We start from the raw sequence: 13,764 nt of genomic DNA, 5'->3' as shown, positions 1-13,764 counted from the left end.
AGTGAGCAAGTCTTGGGCTGGAGAGATGGTTCAGCAGTTAAGAATGCTTGTTGATCTTATAGAGGACCTGGGTTTGGTTCCTGGAACCTGTGTCAGGCTGCTCATAAGTGCCTATAACTCCAGTCACTGGGGAATTGATGCCTTCTTGCCTCTCTGAGAACCAGCATGCATATGACACACATAAATTCATGCGAGTATTCAGACACACACACACAGAGAGAGAATACATACGTAAAAATCATGTTTTCTTGCTTCCTTCCATCAGGTGTCTCCTTTGACAAGACGTCAGCCACCTGGTTCGCTCTGTCCAGAATTGCTGGTCTCTGTAACAGGGCAGTGTTTCAGGCTAACCAAGAAAACCTGCCTATTCTTAAGGTATGCCTCTGAGGAGTGCTCTGGCCTGTTTGGTTGTTTGGGGGTGGGGGTGGGGATAAGGGTGTGGTTAGCACATAAGAACACCACCTTGCTTTCCAAACAGCACCTTGCCTTTGTATGTAGAAAAACAGCTTCATTGCAGAATGCTTGAGGTCTTTTGTGGGAACCCTCGCTCCTTATAGCAAAGATTGTGTTGTCTAGAGCTCCAAGTGCTCTCAGTGACCACAGTCCATACTGATGGGGAAAACGAGAACAGAAAGTGAAAATCGGACCTGAGAAAGTCTTTCTTGGTGAAAAGCCTCAGTAGACCAGGTTACCCCTGCCCCTCAGACAGCACCTAACCAAGGGGACAGTGAGACTGCCCTACTGATTCTAATTGTGTTTGCATGTTCAGATACACTAGATTCCAGTAAATCCCTTAAGCCATTTATGTTCTTAAAATAGCTTAGCTATTTCCCTTATCTTACCCACTCTTAACTTGCTTACTAATGATGCAAAAATAAGATTAGGGCACAATCCCAGCCTCTCTGGAATACTCACACACAGTTTAGCATGGCTGGGACTTTACTGTTGCTCAGGTGCCTCTGGAGTCCCACAAAACCCGCAAGTTAGAGATGTCCAGTTGCTGCGTGAGGCTCCAGACCCCATCTGTCCTCTGTGACGCTGCTTGCCTGTGGGAGTTCTCTGTATAAACTCAGTCGCCAAAGCGAGTATGGCTCAGACGTAACTGAGGCGGCTCGTGAGGCTGGGCTTAGTTATTCTTTGAAGACAGTTTGCCTGGCGTTGGTTTAAGAATGATGCTTATCTTGCTTATCTTGGGAGTCACACTAAAGGTGGCTGCTTCGTGTTTTGCCTTACCTCAGAGTGAGACATTTTCTATCTTTCTTGATTTAAAAAAAAAAAAAAAAAAAAATGAAGATTATCGAGATGTTTGAAGTATTTGGGTAGCTAAGCTGTGAAAATAATAGCTTTACTACCCCTCCCTGGCAAGATTTCTGCAAGTCATTTTATTCTGCTCCATACTTGGATTTTCTTTCCTTCCTTCCTTCCTTCTTTCCTTCCTTCTCAAATGCTCATCACCACCACCACCCTTACACGGGGCTGCTATCCTTGTGAGAATTCACTTGCTCACCTGTGTGCCCAGGCTTGCATGTCAGAGCTCGCACATATTCACCTGTATCAAAGTTGTTTACAGGAGAAATGCTTAGTAGGTCAAAACAGCTATGTGGCCATGTGAGTAAGTAGATCATAGAAAACATAGGTACGTGTCCCCAAACAAAGACAGTGACTAAAATATCAGCTGATTATGCTACTGCCAGAGCTGGTAACAGCTTCCAGCTCACAACCTTCAGGTGATTTTGCACAACTGAGTTAGGTTTAGAGCATGGAGCCCTTTGCTTTACCCTTGATAGTTTGCGCCCGGCTCTGAACCCTAAGCCATTTCACTTTAAAGGCTGGGCCAGTGAGTGATACTAGAAATCTTTGCTCCTTTTGGTTTGGTTTGGTTTTTTTCCCCAGACTTATAACCAGAAGTGCTCAGTTGTGAATAGTGTTGAACGTGGGGCTTTTTAGCAGCCCGGGGAAAGGTTAAGCTAGACTGCGGTAGGTAGGGAGGTGTGTTGGTGGTGCCTCCAGGAACCCTTTCCCCTGAAGCTGGCGTGGATGCAGAAGGAGGTTAGGCTCGAGCCTGGGGCACTGTGAACAGCCTGGTCCGGGTCACTTCTCACCTGTTTTCTCTGCCACTGACAAGATTGGAGTACATCCAGAGTTTTCTGCTTCCCGGGGGTGCCTTGTGAATCAGCCTTTCCAGGTCACTAACAGCTGATGTCTCTGTTCCCAGCGGGCAGTAGCGGGAGATGCCTCTGAGTCGGCGCTCTTAAAGTGCATTGAAGTCTGCTGTGGCTCCGTGATGGAGATGAGGGAGAAATACAGCAAGATAGTGGAGATCCCCTTCAACTCCACCAACAAGTACCAGGTATGCCGGTCAGGGACGCTCATGCAGCACGAGGGGGTGCTAGAGACATGAGCGAGAGGAAGAGACATTCCAAACTCAGGTTCCACAAGGTCTGACTTTAAATTTGGGAGTTTCCTTTTTATTTGAATATCAGTAGGAGAAATGAAACCTCTCTAAGAATGTTGTTGGGGACCTTGAAGTTGGGGGGGGGGGCTGGAAGGGGAGTGAGATTGCGTGTTCACAAGTGTTGACCAGCCTCTTGCTTGTCTAAGAGTTCATGATTGTTTCTGTGAGCATGCACATGTAAGATGTGTGTTCACACATGAACTTAGGCATGCAGTAAGTGCTTTTTCCTTCTGTAGCATTCAACATGTATCATGAGGTATTTAGAGGTCCTGAAAGGAGATCTTACTTGCTTTATAGTAAATGGTAACTAGTTAGGAAAGCCTACCTTTTCTCCCTGAATTGCCGCATGCAGCCACCTGATGTTTCCTTCTGAATAATCTTCACAGTTGTCCATTCACAAGAACCCAAATACATCTGAGCCTAAACACCTACTAGTGATGAAGGGTGCCCCAGAAAGGATCCTGGACCGCTGCAGCTCCATCCTCCTCCACGGCAAGGAGCAGCCACTGGACGAAGAACTGAAAGACGCTTTTCAGAATGCCTACCTAGAGCTGGGGGGCCTTGGAGAGCGTGTGCTAGGTAGGCGTGGCTCCTGAGCACAGCTTTGTCAGACAGCCACAGCAATTTCTGTGTCCTCTGGATGGTCCTCTTCATTTTTAGGGGAGCTACCCTGCTTATTTGATATGCCTTATGTTGTTTAAAGCAATCGTTGGTGGAGAAATAACGATCATTTTAGCAGACAGTCTTGATGGTTTACTGACCTGTGGCTTCATGATATCAGTTCTGTATAGCAAGAGGTCAGGGTGGCAGTTTATTATCTAACCTCATTGTTAGGGCCGTGGCCTGTAAGCTTAGCTAGAACCTGCTAGTGTTTGGTGTGCTTAAGTAATACCTGGGATGACGAGTCTTGTCCGTGGGAAGTGACCACTCTACTTATAGAACCAGCAGCAAACCAGAAAGCCAGGCTGCTGACTGCCATAGCCTAGCAACTGCTGAGGTTTGGCTCAGAAGTTTATTTTGCCCTCTTTCCAGTTTATTTGTGCAAATGGCACTAAAAATATTTTTTATATTGATAGACACAAATCCGTTATTTGATTATTCCTGGTGATATCATTGAGAACCAATCACTTGGTCTAGTTCTCTGAGTCAGACACCTTTTCCTGCAAAACTCACCCACAGGCAGTGTCTCTCCCACGTGTCTGCCCAACCCGAGGACTGCGGTCTTCTCTAAGGTCATTTTGCTTTTTCTCTTCGCCCAACCCCGAGTAAGAAGGATCTGCTCTTCTTGAGCCTGCACGGTGTCTTCTGTCCCACCGAACAGACTGTTGTGACTGTCACACAGCACTGAAGGCACAGTCTGGGGTGTCTTAGAATGATAGAACCATATGATACGGTTACAGCAGGATGTCTGTTCTATGTTCGTCATCAGAGAAGCCCACACTGGTGCTCAGTGACAGTGACTAGATAGGAAGAGATGGCTTCAGTTTCCCAGATAAGGTACTTAGACATCATTCGTCACACTGAGCAGCCCAGTGGTATGGTGCTAAGAGCTAGTGTTGTCAGTTCAGTGTCCCCACATTGAGTTCTCTGTCCCTTGATGATACTTTCTGGTGGAGTCTGTCCTCTGGCCACCTTTGTTCTTTCACAGACTGTCTTATTCATATACTTTCACATCTACCATCCAGCCCTAGACAGTTCTGATGTTGAAGGGCTGCAGTGACCCTCACTGCCTAAGGCACTGGGAACCTAACAGGGATGCGCTCTCCTTCGTAGGTTTCTGCCACCTCCTCCTGCCTGATGAACAGTTTCCTGAAGGCTTCCAGTTTGACACTGATGATGTCAATTTCCCCGTGGATAACCTCTGCTTCGTGGGTCTTATCTCCATGATTGACCCTCCTCGAGCTGCTGTCCCTGATGCTGTGGGCAAATGCCGTAGCGCTGGGATTAAGGTAGGGCCTGTGTGTCTCCTGGCTCCATCACAGAGCCGTGGGTCCTGGTCTGAACAGTGCCCCAGGTTCAGGCAGCTTCTCTCTCTCTCTCTCTCTCTCTCTCTCTCTCTCTCTCTCTCTCTCTCTCAGATACTCTTAAAAGGTTGGGTAAAGAGCAGATATGCAGGTTGAGGTAAAGAAGCACCTTAGTCTTTGATAAAAGAAACACAAATGACAAGAAAAAGACAAAAAGATTGAGGTTTAAATTTAGAAATGCGGTGAATGGCACATTCCCCGTGTTTTAAACTGACTTCTCAGTGATTGGGTCTCTGTCTTTTTCTGAGGGGCTCAGTGCTGTGCTGAATTGACACCCCTCTTCCGCTGTCCTCATGCCTACAAGAATACCTCTCTGAGAAGCTTGATATTAGGACATTGTTTTTTTTTTAAGGATACATTTCTAAACATGGGCTGGGGACACAGCTTAGTGGTTAAGGGACCTGAATTCGCACCCACCTCATGCAGCTCACAGCCACCCATGACTCGGACTCCAAGGGGTCTGATACCTCCAAGGACTCCTGTACTTGGTGCACTGTCCCCCATCCCTTGACATAAACTCATACACACATAATCAAAATAAAATCTGTAGTTGTTGTCCTTTAGAACCAGGCAAGTGTGAAAGTGCTAACCAGCAATATAAACGTCATTATATATAGTCCAACCAATACTAGGTTTTCTTTCCTTTTTTTAATGGTTTTAGTAGAATTTGATTTTTATGTTTCTGTAAAAAGATACGATATATGCAGTATAGATGTGGTCATGTGTCATAAAATCTTGGTGTTGGGCTGTGGTTTCTTTCTGTAAATACGTGTTTATATTTTTAATAAGTTGATACATATCATTCAACTTACTGTTTCAGGTCATCATGGTCACAGGAGACCATCCAATCACAGCCAAAGCCATTGCCAAGGGGGTGGGCATTATCTCGGAAGGCAATGAGACTGTGGAAGACATTGCTGCCCGCCTCAACATTCCAGTGAACCAGGTGAACCCCAGGTACGGCAGAAAGCTTAAGTATAGTCCCTTCTTGGCTCTGGACCGATATGTTTCTTGGCTTGCACCAAGGGAGTAGTGAATGCACCCGCACTACTAGAAAGTGAGTGGCCTTGTTCATAGGGAGAAATCCCACTAACCCACACGGTGCTTGCTGTTCTGAGTTCTTGATGTAATGATATAAGAGGCTGGGAGGGAATCCTGCTTGCTGAACTTGGAAGTAGAGCTTAGGGATGTTCAAAGTGCTTGGAACTGGAGATGTCAGATGATAAATAGTCTAGACTAGCCACAGGACTGTTCATGCCTCGTCAGTTTCCACGCTGAAGAAATAAATAAGAAAGGATAATTGTTCAGGTGGCTCGGGCAGCAAAGAAGGGAGAGGCCATCAAAGTAGAGCATGAGTGAGGTGCTCGGGCAGTGAAGGTGCTCGCCTCGTGAGCCTCATGGCCTGAGTGATCCCTGGAGCATATATGGAAGTAGGAGAGAAATGACTCCACTAAGTTGTTCTCTGACTTCTATATGTGTGGCTTGGCATGCATTCCTGCATACACACATCATCCACATGTATGCACGCGTGGATGCATCCATACATACACACATTAATTAAAAAGCATATAGTGGAGACATCAGTTTTGTTTTCATTCTGTTGTGGTCTAGAGCTTCCTCGCCCTGATTTGGGTTTAGAAAAGGGTTTTCTCAGCTCCGTCATTTCTAAAAGCGTGTCTGTTATTCCAGTCCGTCTGATAGAGTTGGGGACAGGGAGGTTGCAAGCTGGCCTCCCATGGGTGGCTGTGAGCCTTGAATGAGGTGATCCGTGTGACAGTCTATAAATATTGAACAGGACCAGCTCTTAAGTGGACGGGGAAGTCATTTGGGTCTTGGTTCTGTTTTGGAAGTGCGGGCGAATGGGCAGGTGACCTTTGTGACTTTCCTGGTCCCAATTCTAGAGATGCCAAGGCCTGTGTGGTCCACGGCAGTGACCTGAAGGACATGACCTCTGAGGAGCTGGATGACATCTTGCGGTACCACACAGAGATCGTCTTCGCCAGGACCTCTCCTCAGCAGAAGCTCATCATCGTGGAGGGCTGCCAGCGGCAGGTCCGTGAGCTGCAAGGGCCACAGAGCCTCAGGCTCCGGGGTCCGGTGAAAGCAGAGCCGGAGTAGAGAGAACAGGCTCCCTGCGTGGTGGGGAGTTCCAGGCATAGGAAGGGGGATTCTGCCAGGCTGTAGCCCAGCGTTAAGCCCTGATGAAATCTCGTGGAACAACAGAGTGGGTCCTCCTATCTTCAGTGGAAGTGGAGGTTGCCAGAAGACCCTCCCCTGATTTTTAACCATTGCTGTGCTGCAAGGACAGGGCTTACCACAGTGCTATTCACCAAGATCATTCCTGGGTTACATGGGGGAGAATATGCTTGTTGTCATTTTTCCCTATTGTCATTGTGGGTGGGGTCCATGTGACTCCTTGGCCAAGATGGTTCCAAGACTCGGTCCATGCAGCCTCAGTGGGAGAGAAGAGTGTAACCTGCTGAGTGTGTCTCCCTTCATTTCATCCCTGCAAAGAAATGAGCTTTATTAACCCCCTCCCCGCCTCCTCCTTCTCTGGACAGGGTGCCATTGTGGCTGTCACAGGGGATGGTGTCAATGACTCTCCAGCTTTGAAAAAGGCAGATATTGGGGTTGCCATGGGGATTGTTGGCTCGGATGTGTCCAAGCAAGCTGCTGACATGATCCTTCTGGATGACAACTTTGCCTCCATTGTGACTGGAGTAGAGGAAGGTGAGAACACCTTTAAGAGGCCCACCGACAGCTTGTCCTAGTGGGCAGTTAGCGAGCCTGTCTTCAGGTTCTTGTCCGCCTGTCTCTTCAAGCCTTACAATAAAAACAATCTTGCTTTTCCAGGTCGTCTGATTTTTGATAACTTGAAGAAATCCATCGCTTACACCCTAACCAGTAACATTCCGGAAATCACCCCCTTCTTGATATTTATTATTGCAAACATTCCACTGCCCCTGGGGACCGTGACCATCCTCTGCATTGACTTGGGCACTGACATGGTACGTGGGTGTCTATAACCAAGCCAAGTAGTAGTAACATGTACCCATATGCTGCTACCAGGGCTTGGTTCCTGGGACCTGTGAGTCTGGCATCTGAAGAGAGGTTCTCAGTGAATGGCCTGGTTTCTTTCCAGCCTCAGCATCATTGGCTTCGTGTTAGCTGCCCTAAGGACAGTTGTCCACATTCACTTTACCAGAAGAAAATTCTCACTTTTGTATAATTTACTTTAAAAAACAATGGATTCCCTAATATTTTTCCATGTACCAAAAAGAAATACATTCAGAAAAAAAGAAGGCAAGGTGCTAGAGAGGGGGCTGAGTGGTCAAGAGAGCCTGCCAGGTCTCCCATTTAACACACACACACACACACACACACACACACACACACACACACACACACACGGAAATAAAATCTTTCTTTTTAAAGAGGGAACGGGAGTTTTACAGTAAGTAGTTCCTAATACCCACGTGTGTTCCTTCTCACCTCCCCTAGGTTCCCGCCATTTCCCTGGCCTATGAACAGGCTGAGAGCGACATCATGAAGAGGCAGCCCAGAAACCCCAAAACGGACAAACTTGTGAACGAGCGTCTGATCAGCATGGCCTATGGACAGATCGGTGAGCCTTGTCCCTGTGTGAGGCAGGTGCTAGGAAGGGCCTGGAGGGGTGTGCTCTGTCTGGGGTTAACTGTGACAGGGTTCAGACTGAAGAGAAACGGATGAGGAGAGAACTCAGCCATAGAGTAAGGCTCTGGGCTCAGTTCTGAGTGTGCAGTGGAGGGAGATGGGGACCAGACTGGAGTCTCTGCCATGAAAAAAGTCCTCAGCTGCCTGACTGGTGGCTTTTGTGAAAACTGTAGTTCTTTAACAGTGGTGGCAACCTTCCTCACTGAGCCCTGTACAATATCAGTGCCTGGGTTGTCAACTCGGGCACTTTCCCTGGGTTTGGGAGACTGGAGGGGCACATCCCTCTGTCTCATGGGATGGAGAGTTTGACATCATAAAACCCTATCAGTTTGCCTGTTTGCTCCATGAATCCTCTCCAAATGATGGTTCTCCCTACCCCCATCTCCCACTGGTTTCTGCTCCAGCAGACTGACCAGTCAACAGGGCAGCTGGGAGACAGGAAAAACCCAAATGCCCTATTTCTTAATGCCTGTCTCCTTCAAGAGAACCAGGCGAAAGCCACCAAGAGTGACTGGAACTGACCAGCAGTTAGGTCTGTGAATAGTTGCTAGAGAAGGCATGGGTTAGCATCGTATAGAAACTATGACCAGTGGTCATTAGTCGACCCCTGGCAGCAAGACCCCAGATCTTTGAGGAAGACCTACTTTTGAGAAAATGATGACTCTGTCCTGGGAAACTTGGGGTGTCCTGACTGGATTGGATGGCAAGAGAAAAGGGGTGGCCATGAAATATTGTATCTCAATGTCTGGCAAAGTGGCAGTGTGTAGATGTCTTGAAGTAAAAATAAAATTACAATTTTTTAGATTAAATAGTAGGAAAACTGATTTCCTGTTGGGTTTGTGCCCTGACAGCAGCTGAGAGAGATGAGTGTTTTTAAAGGAAGACCTTTGTGTCTTACTCTTAAGAGCAGAGTGGCCTTGAGCCCAATGTGTCCCCCACACTCCCTCCCATCCCTCAGCACTTAAGGGACAGTCATGGCTGGCATGTCTTCCTGGGCCTTCATCAGTTGGTGATCCAGGAATCCCACCCCATTTCTGTCCCCAGCTCCAGAATTCTCTGGGGCTGCTGAGGTAACGGTATGGAGCATGGGTGTGGAGAAGGGGCCTTGGGTGAGGTCTGGCACTCAGAGAGGTTTTCCAACTTAGGTATGATCCAGGCCCTGGGAGGCTTCTTCACTTACTTTGTGATTCTGGCTGAGAACGGTTTCCTGCCCTTTCACCTGTTGGGCATCCGAGAGACCTGGGATGACCGCTGGATCAACGATGTGGAGGACAGCTACGGGCAGCAGTGGGTAAGTGAGCGGTTTACTGGGGGGGGATGGAAGCCAGTGCTCCTCCGACCCTGAGAACCAGCAGCATTGCCACTAGCTGTGAGCTGGGGAAGAGTCGGGGCTGAGGTGCCTGCTTCCCCTTTCAGACCTACGAGCAGAGGAAGATCGTGGAGTTCACCTGCCATACAGCGTTCTTCGTCAGTATTGTGGTAGTGCAGTGGGCCGACTTGGTCATCTGCAAGACCAGAAGGAATTCTGTCTTCCAGCAGGGAATGAAGTAAGTTATGAAGGATCTGGTAATTTTACACAACCTTCAGAATAAATTCAGCATCCGACATCCCTGACCTCGTTCCTGGGATCTCCACCAGCCGGTGAATACCTGTGAATAGAGCCCAGCATAAAAGTTTTAAACTTTAAGGGTTGCTTGGGTGGGGGTGTGCTTGTTTGTTCCTGGTTCTCCCCACCACCTGCAGTTCTCAAGCCTGGACTTTGTAGATGTCAAGGTGTTACAGTGTCAAAATGCTTTCCACTCCACAGAGAAGAAAGCGCAGACCCCCACCCCCATCCTGCAGCTCAGGATCTTGCTGACCGCTCATACTGTCTCACCTAACACACAGCACTAGCAGAGAAATCTGCGTCTGCAACTTGTAAACTTTTGTCTCCCTTGAATTCTAGGAACAAGATCTTGATATTTGGCCTCTTTGAAGAGACAGCCCTTGCTGCTTTCCTATCCTACTGCCCCGGGATGGGGGCAGCCCTTAGGATGTATCCCCTCAAGTAAGCTGAGCCTCTTGCGTTCCAGAGTGTGGACATAGTTTGTGTGGCTTTTCCCCTCGTGCCGTGTGTAAGTTGCCTGGCTTCCGGGTGGTGTGTGTATTGCTTCCTCCGCACTAGAAGATAGGGAAGCCAGACCTGCCAGGAAACCAGACCGGCAAATCTAGATCTGCCGGGCCAGGGATTTGGCTAAAGGTGAGACTGCACAGGCTCCGCTTCCTTGATATTGCTCAACAGCAGACTGTTGAGCCCTCGGGTCCTCTACTGTAAGTCCCCGCTGTCCTTAGAGCCACCTAGAGCTGTTGTAGGTCTTGGAGGCCCAGGCCCAAGTCCTGTTTGCTTCTCCCCGTCACATATCGCCTGTCCACCTTTCGGGAGACTCCAAAGGAGTTTGGACAGAACTTGTGGCTCCTTTGACCTCACAGTCGGTTGTGAGTGGAGCTGCGCAGTTTAGAAACTAAATTCCCAAGTTGTTTTTTAAATTCCTAATTTCCCAGCCCAGCCTTAAACATAGCGAATGACTTTGCGCTTTTCTTAGGTCTCGGTTTTTATACGCAGTGCTCACCATCCAGTCTGGCAGCCAGTGGAAACTTCCACATACAATTGCTGCTGTCCAGTAACTGGTTGAGGCTGAGCAGCTACAACTTGATTAAACATGTTGAGCTGCAGAACAGGACGGTCTTCCAACATCAGATCCTTTGAGAGCACCAGTCTCTTGAATTCCACCCGGCCCTGTCATTGCTCAGCCTCTTCTGGACCATCCCTCTTCCTGGCCTCTTACCAACACTTCCATACACTGATCTCATCTTAGAATTAAAACACTCTGGCCTCATCAAGTGCAGAGTCTATGGTGCAAGGTGGGGCAGACCTCCAGGGTATGTTTCACAGCCTGTCCAAGGCCATAGTAGGTCAGTTCACTGTTGCCCTCTCTCTCTTCCTACATCTTTGGTAAGGGTGTTCCCACCCAACCCATCAATCCTGATAGTCCCTTTGAGCTGAAGTCCTTGCAGCATCTCTTTGTTGGGGTTGCTGTTTCCGCTCTCCTGATAATAATCTTTATGGCTTTTTTTGGTCACTGTGAGAGGTTCCATAGTACCCTGCATAGATTATAAGATGTAAGAAGCGTCCAAGTTGGGTTGTATTGGCCTGAGCCTTGTTGAATGAGAGAGGGACAGAGAGGTCACAGGCTGCCACACAGCCTCTGGGAAGTCCCAGTGAGGAAGAGCAGAGCCTCAGGACCTTGCCATTTTCTGGGCACCTTGACTCTTTTGTGACCTGACTCGTTCCTGGCAGCTTCTCCATTTGGTCAGGGCTTCTGTTCCTGGCTGAGGCACTGCAGTCACCTTCCCACTGCTGTTCAGGGCACATAGGAAGGGCGGAGACTACAGAGCTGGCAGGGCATCCTTCCTCCTTTGTTTATCCAGGAGCCCGTAGTCAAGGAAGCCTGGTGCCTGTGGGAGGCCACCCGGAGCCTATGTCTCTGCTGGGGACCATGTGGCAGCCTCTCCAGGCTCCCTCTCTGAAGACCTTTGTCATCTGTCAGGGCTCAGCTGGTCCTCCCCGATTCCATGATCAGAGGACCAAGTTCAGGGTCTGAATAAACTGGCTTTGGCTCAGACTGGCAGTGCTTTGTCTGCAAATTCGAAGGCAGGAGACAAATGTACTTGGGAACTTAAGCACTTTAGGAAAGGGTGAAGGAAAATGTTCAGGCACTCTCAGATTGTCAACAGAAAATACAGCCTGATTCCTAAGGAGGCTCAAGGTGAACAGGTTTCCTGCATGAAATGTAGGCTGGCCTCTGGCTCTGGGGCTAGCAATAGAATAGAGCTTCTAATGGTTTGTTCTTTTGTGTGTGTGTGTGTGTGTGTGTGTGTGTGTGTGTGTGTGTGTGTGTGTGTGGCAGTTTGTTTTTAATTCTGTGAATGAATCCATGTGGTCAGCTACTTGCTGGTTTCCTGGACACTTTGGAGATAGATGCTTTCTCTGTCTTCCATTGAATTGTTCCGTGTGTGTCTGACTTAGTGCTAATTTACTTTCTAGACCTACGTGGTGGTTCTGTGCCTTCCCCTACTCCCTTCTCATCTTTGTGTATGACGAGGTGCGGAAGCTCATCATCAGGCGACGCCCTGGCGGTAAGTGGGCAACAGGCAGGGCTGGACTTCCTCCCATCAGGTTACAGATATGCTTCCATAGACAGAACTGAACTAAGGTAGAAATACACTGTGGGTTTTAAGACCTTAAAAAGTGCAAGACAAACCGGGAGTGGTGGCGCACACCTTTAATCCCAGCACCCGGGAGGCAGAGGCAGGCGGATTTCTGAGTTCAAGGCCAGTCTGGTCTACAGAGTGAGTTCCAGGACAGCCAGGGCTACACAGAGAAACCCTGTCTCGAAAAACCAAAAAAAAAAATGCAAGGCATATGTAGAGAAAGCCTTGACATAAACGTAATAATAATAATATTCTTAGAGCTAATTAGCTACATCTGAGGTCTCAGGTACACATATGCATGCATGTGAGCATGTATATACACACACACACACACACACACACACACACACACGATTATCCTTAGGAAGTCACTGTCCTGGTTTTTCCCAAAAGAGGACTCACTACCTATGACCCTCTCCCTCTCTCTCAGGCTGGGTGGAGAAGGAAACCTACTACTAGCCCACTGCCCTGCACGCCGTGGAACATTGTGCCACACACTGCACCCACCCCTCCCCCCTCTTTGTGTACTTCAAGTCTTGGAGCTGGGAACTCTACCCTGGTAGGAAAGCACCAAAGCATGTGGGGATGCAGACGTCCTGGAATGAAGCATGTAGCTGTAATGGGGGGGGCGGGCCGGGGCGGGGGGAGGGCTGCCTGAGAAACACCGTGGATGGGGACAACAGCGGGCAAGGTTTCTACGTGCCTTTTTGTTTTTGTAAAAAAGGAAAACCTGGAAAGACTGAAAGATTACGTTTTATATCTGGATTTTTACAAATAAAGATGGCTATGATAATGGAATTTGCTTCTGAGTCCTTGTCCCTTCTTGTGGCAGAGGTTGCATGTGACAAGCCGTGTGGTGTTTCCAGGTGGCTCCCAGGCCAGCGGCTAGGAAGCATCCCCTGGGCCTTGTTAGGAAAGGCAGTGCAGCCCTGACGAGGCTGTCAGCTGCGGTTAATAAGCTCCCCAGGTGACTGACACCCACATCTGAGAGCCAGGCGCCAAGAGGAAACTTCCTATTCTTCTGCTCCATGAGCTCCCCTGACCCACTTTCCTGGACACTGCCCTGGGTCCCGAAGCCATGGCCCCACCTGTTCCTTGGCTCTTGGCTTCACCCCTCAGCCAAGGCCTATGCAAATCTCAGTCCCTCAGGCCCTTCCTTCCTGCCTCCTCTCCAAATCCAGCCCACTCCAAGTGCCTCAGAGCCCGGTTGTCTACATGGGAACGTCTACATGGCTGTCAGGCCTGTGGGGTCTGGTACTCCGTCCATAAATCCTTCCCTAAATTAGCGCCATCAGCAGCAGTTCCAGGAAGTGGTTACAGGCCAGGAGGCCTTGAAAAGAT

General features: G+C 48.7%; 1 protein-coding gene across 1 annotated transcript in view; it reads left to right on the top strand.

The window, feature by feature from the left end:
• Nucleotides 1-13,221, top strand: part of Atp1a1 (ATPase Na+/K+ transporting subunit alpha 1) — a 28,926-nt gene extending 15,705 nt beyond the window's left edge. Inside the window, exons 10-23 of the mRNA XM_021195628.2 lie at nucleotides 266-375; nucleotides 2,216-2,350; nucleotides 2,842-3,034; nucleotides 4,229-4,404; nucleotides 5,300-5,436; nucleotides 6,381-6,531; nucleotides 7,041-7,209; nucleotides 7,333-7,487; nucleotides 7,981-8,104; nucleotides 9,318-9,463; nucleotides 9,589-9,719; nucleotides 10,118-10,219; nucleotides 12,257-12,348; nucleotides 12,854-13,221. Coding sequence (XP_021051287.1) covers nucleotides 266-375; nucleotides 2,216-2,350; nucleotides 2,842-3,034; nucleotides 4,229-4,404; nucleotides 5,300-5,436; nucleotides 6,381-6,531; nucleotides 7,041-7,209; nucleotides 7,333-7,487; nucleotides 7,981-8,104; nucleotides 9,318-9,463; nucleotides 9,589-9,719; nucleotides 10,118-10,219; nucleotides 12,257-12,348; nucleotides 12,854-12,882 — 1,850 coding nt within the window. The 3' untranslated portion in view covers nucleotides 12,883-13,221. The remainder of the gene's footprint in view (nucleotides 1-265; nucleotides 376-2,215; nucleotides 2,351-2,841; nucleotides 3,035-4,228; nucleotides 4,405-5,299; nucleotides 5,437-6,380; nucleotides 6,532-7,040; nucleotides 7,210-7,332; nucleotides 7,488-7,980; nucleotides 8,105-9,317; nucleotides 9,464-9,588; nucleotides 9,720-10,117; nucleotides 10,220-12,256; nucleotides 12,349-12,853) is intronic.
• The last annotated feature ends 543 nt before the right edge of the window (nucleotides 13,222-13,764 follow it).

Source organism: Mus pahari, chromosome 4, assembly GCF_900095145.1.
Source record: "Mus pahari chromosome 4, PAHARI_EIJ_v1.1, whole genome shotgun sequence".
NCBI lineage: Eukaryota > Metazoa > Chordata > Mammalia > Rodentia > Muridae > Mus > Mus pahari.
The sequence above is the reverse complement of the archived record's forward strand: the minus strand, read 5'-3'. Positions and strand labels throughout refer to the sequence as shown.